This window comes from Lactuca sativa, chromosome 2, assembly GCF_002870075.4.
Source record: "Lactuca sativa cultivar Salinas chromosome 2, Lsat_Salinas_v11, whole genome shotgun sequence".
In the NCBI taxonomy this organism is placed as follows: Eukaryota; Viridiplantae; Streptophyta; class Magnoliopsida; order Asterales; family Asteraceae; genus Lactuca; species Lactuca sativa.
Genome location: NC_056624.2, coordinates 174707238 through 174712053, shown reverse-complemented (window position 1 = coordinate 174712053; position 4816 = coordinate 174707238). Strand labels below are relative to the sequence as shown.

The 4816-nt window shown below is 38.0% G+C and overlaps 1 protein-coding gene across 1 annotated transcript; it reads left to right on the top strand.

The window, feature by feature from the left end:
* The first annotated feature begins 256 nt into the window (after window positions 1-256).
* LOC111900207 (formin-like protein 6) lies at window positions 257-3696 on the top strand. The gene is made up of 4 exons (XM_023896075.3): window positions 257-1805; window positions 1890-2095; window positions 2201-2442; window positions 2511-3696. Exons 1-4 carry the CDS (start codon window positions 529-531, stop codon window positions 3267-3269), a joined length of 2484 nt encoding a protein of 827 aa, XP_023751843.1. The 5' UTR covers window positions 257-528; the 3' UTR covers window positions 3270-3696.
* Window positions 3697-4816: the final 1120 nt, after the last annotated feature.

The window sequence follows — 4816 nt, the reverse complement described above, 5'->3', positions numbered from 1 at the left end:
ATTATAAAGCCCGTACTTAGATTTTTGGTTGTATCGACATGTCTATTTTCATATGTCATTCTTACCTTAATTAGTTGGTTTGTACTTCCAACGTTGTTATTTTCAAAAGATTAGAATTCTCAAAGTAAACCAATTACCTATACCGGTATACATTCCCAAAGATAAAATATCGAATTTTGGTCTTTTTTGATTTATAAAAAACGAGCAACTTGGACGATAAATATGTATATGATATATGACACTTTTGTTTATAGGAAATTTGAGGCATATAAAAATAAAAAGTGCAATTCTTGCTGACGTCACTCAAACACTAAAACCCCATCTTCCCCCAATAGAGTGAGAGAAAGAGAGCATCCAGATCTTGCAGACTACGGAAGCTTCACAAATCCCATTGCTTATTATTCTCTCCTTCTCTCTCACACACACATACATCGAATTGGTAATCTTGATGACACAAGAGAAGAAAACAGACCCAGATAACATGAACCGAGTGAAACAAACAACCAATAAGGAATCAGCATTAGCAACATGATGAGACTTCTTTTTATCTTATCTTTCTTAACTTTACTCTCCGCCCATCCCACCAGGAGAATTCTCCACCAGCCACTTTTTCCGGCGAGTTCAGTTCCGCCACCGGAGACAGAATTACCACCGCCTACAACCATCACCACTACCAATCCCACTCCCGACCAGCCGTTCTTCAATGAAAACCCAAATGGGCAGACACCAGAACCAGATCAGACCCAGGTGCAGCCACAGCCACAGCCACCACCAACGCCGCCGTTGGTGGTGGGCGCCGACACTAGTAACACCAATTCGGTACCACACCCCATTGCCCCACAGCCAGCAATAAAACCGGCGAAGAAAATAGCAGTTGCGATTTCAGTTGGGATTGTGACTCTCGGAATGCTGTCAGCATTAGCATTCTTCATCTACAAACACAAGTCGAAACACTCGACTGAATCTCAAAAGCTCGTCGGACGACGTAATTCCGACGATAACGTACCCATGCCGCCGTCGAGTTTCCTCTACATTGGAACCGTTGAGCCGACAAGATCCGTTACTGAAACAACCAACGGACGGCCAAATGTTTCACCGTATCATAAACTCAGCTCCGTTAAAACATCTGACCGGTATAGGCCGAGTCCTGACCTTCAGCCACTTCCGCCGTTGAGTAAACCCCAGCCACCGCCAACCACCATTTCTCCACCGGCGATGTCTTCTTCTTCTGACGATGAAGAAGAAACCCACGATTTTTACACCCCTCATGGATCAATTGCGAGCACGGAGGAACGGAATTCGATTCCCAAATCAAAATACCGTCATTCCATAAATAATAATTCTCGATCGGTGATCCAACAAAGAAGCACTAGTCCAATCCCTCATTCCAAGCGAACTTCACCAAAATCGAGGATTTCAGTTTCTTCTTCCCCAGATACAAAACAAATAACCTCGTCATCGTCGTCGTCTTCGTCACGAAAGCTTCCTTCTGCTACTCCTCCACCGCCGCCACCACCACCGCCGCCGCCTCCTCCTCCTCCTCCTTCAGCAATACCACCACCAAAAAAGATGAGAATTTCTCCAGTGAAGTCAAACTCAATGTTTCTGGAATCACGGGTTCCGAGTCCGAAAGTAATTCCTGGAATTGTAAAATTGAAGCCATTGGAGGAAGTAAACAACAATGACGTTGAAGCTGATGACGCCGATGGGTTAAAACCAAAGCTGAAGCCGTTACATTGGGACAAAGTCCGGGCAACTTCCGACAGAGCAACCGTATGGGACCAGATTAAATCAAGCTCATTCCAGTAAGTAAATACTCAAAATTCAAAAACCATATCATTATTCATACTCCTTTTTATCAACCGTAAGATTTTCCATTTGTCGTCTAGACTAAACGAGGACATGATGGAATCCCTTTTCGGATGCAATTCCGGTGGCTCAACAAAGAAAGAAGACACCCGGAATCGGAAATCAGTTCTACCTCCGGTGGAAAAGGAAAACCGGGTGTTGGATCCAAAAAAGTCGCAAAACATAGCCATATTATTACGAGCATTGAATGTGACAAGAGACGAAGTATCCGAAGCACTTCTAGATGGTATGTAATTACAATTCTACCCCTATATCACTAATATAGTTTTACTTTTGGCGTCTAACATCTTCATCAAGTGTATTATCATATACTCCGTTTGGGTGAAAACAGGAAATCCAGAAGGTTTAGGTGCTGAGCTTCTAGAAACACTCGTAAAAATGGCGCCAACGAAAGAAGAAGAGATAAAACTTCGAGATTATAAAGGTGACATGACAAAATTAGGATCTGCAGAGAGATTTTTGAAGTCAATTCTTGATATACCATTCGCATTTAAAAGAGTGGAAGCCATGCTTTACAGAGCAAACTTTGAAACCGAAGTGAAATACCTCAGAACTTCCTTTTCAACCCTAGAGGTATTAATTTCTTAAATTTGTATATAATATATATAATAATTTATAATTTATATATAAATTTCTATCAGGAAGCAAGTGAGGAACTGAAGAACAGTCGTCTTTTCCTTAAACTTCTTGAAGCTGTTTTACGAACTGGTAATCGGATGAATGTTGGAACAAATCGTGGAGAAGCTACAGCTTTTAAACTCGACACACTTTTAAAACTAGTAGACGTAAAGGGTACAGATGGAAAAACGACATTACTTCACTTTGTAGTTCAAGAAATCATAAGATCTGAAGGCAATGAAACCGAAGGGCATTTCAGGAAACAGGGGTTACAAATTGTTGGTGGGTTGAGTAGAGAATTGAGTAACGTGAAGAAAGCAGCAGGAATGGATTCAGATGTTTTAAGTGGGTATCTTGTAAAGCTTGAAATCGGGCTTCATAAAATTCGATTAACAGGTCAAGAGAAGAAAAACATGGAAGAAAAAGAAAAAGGAAACTTTTTTGAGTCGATGAAAATGTTTATAAAAGAAGCGGAAATTGAAATTGCGAAGATTAAGATTGATGAAAGAAAGGCGTTGGTGTCTGTGAAAAATGTGACTGAGTATTTCCATGGTGATACTTCAAGAGAAGGGGCACAACCTTTTAGAATATTTATGATTGTGAGGGACTTTTTGGGAATATTGGATCATGTTTGTAAAGAGGTGGAACAAATGCAGGAGAGAACTACAGTGGGTTCAGCAAGATCATTCAGGATTCCTTCAACTGCATCGTTACCAGTTTTAAACAGATATCATGTTCCTCATTGTATCAGTTCTGATGAAGAAAGTTCATACTCGAGTTAGAAATGAGAAATGCATCTTACATGTACAAAAATATGTGTATCTTATTTTGAGCTTGGAAAAATGGAAGATGAGATGATTAATAACTGGATTAGAAATCAAGTGCTTAAATCTATAATCCAGATAGTCAACAAAAGGTTAAGAAAATGATGATGATAATGATGGATCTTCTGGAAACTTGGAATTTCATGGATCTTCTAACGTGGTACAGAATACAAACTGATAATTGAAGTAGTCTTGTTTGTTTACATACATTCTTGAAAGGAAATAAATGTTTAGTTTGAATTTTAGTAGAGCATTAGTTTTCTTTCATGGAGTTATTTAACTTCTTACTAATTTTTATTCTCTTTGGGATTACTGTACTAAATGTGTAAAACTCTATTTCCGGATTTTGTCCACCTTTTATATAGTTAAATATCATGGTAGAAGATCCAATAATCCAGATAAAACTTGAATCCAGTTTCAAAATCATGAGAGTGTCAACACTTGGATGATAATCAATTAAAAATAAAACTTAGAGATACATTTAACATTATTTGTGATCTGAAGATCAATTTAAAGATAGTGTTGCTTTTATCTAATTGAATAATTTCAATCTAGATTGGTATCTAGTCTAGATCCTAGAACTTTGGGATGAATGTTTGTCACTTACAATGTTAACACGCACCAAGTGACTGATAAAATCGCTCTGATATGAAGCAATCAGGTTCAATCTCTCCTTACTCAAGTTATCTATCTAATCAACCCTTCCTACAATTATCGAACAATAGAATGAAGAAATGAAACTTCTCAAATTGCATTCGAAAGAAACAGAGTTCATATATTTGAGAAAAGAGTTCATCTAACTACCATAACTAACTTGATAAATAATTACACTTTAACCTTTCTAATAAAACTATTTACATTTCTACCCTCTAATATTCCCCCCTCAACTTGGAGCTAGAGAATAGATGTTCTTCAACCCGACTTGCTAATAAAAGGTAAAAGCTTTGAACCTGGTAATGGTTTAGTGAACATATTAGCCGATTGCGTAGCTGAACGAATTGGAAGTAACTTGATTGAATTATTTTCAACTTTCTCACACACAAAATGACAGTCAACTTCTATATGCTTTGTGCGTTCGTGAAATGTGGGGTAAGTTGCTATTTGAATTGCAACCTCATTATCACAAAACCGCAATGTAGAATCAAGGGCATTCATTCTAAAATCTTTCAAAAATTGTTGAAGCCAAACAAGTTCAAAAGTGGTAGTCGCCATAGCCTTGTATTTAGCTTTAGCTGAGGATCTAGAATTTGTTCGTTGCTTCTCGATTTTCCATGAAATGAGAGAATCTCAAAGGAAAATGCAAAAAACAGTAATAGACTTTCTTGTTTCTTTACACGTGGCCCAATCAGAATCACAAAACCTTTATGTATAGAGAAGAATCTTTTGAGAAAAATAAACCTTGTCCAGGTGATCCTTTTAAGTACTTAATAAGATGATAATCTGCTTCAAAATGAGGAACACACGGATTGGACATGAATTAAGACAAACATTGAACTGCAAAAGAT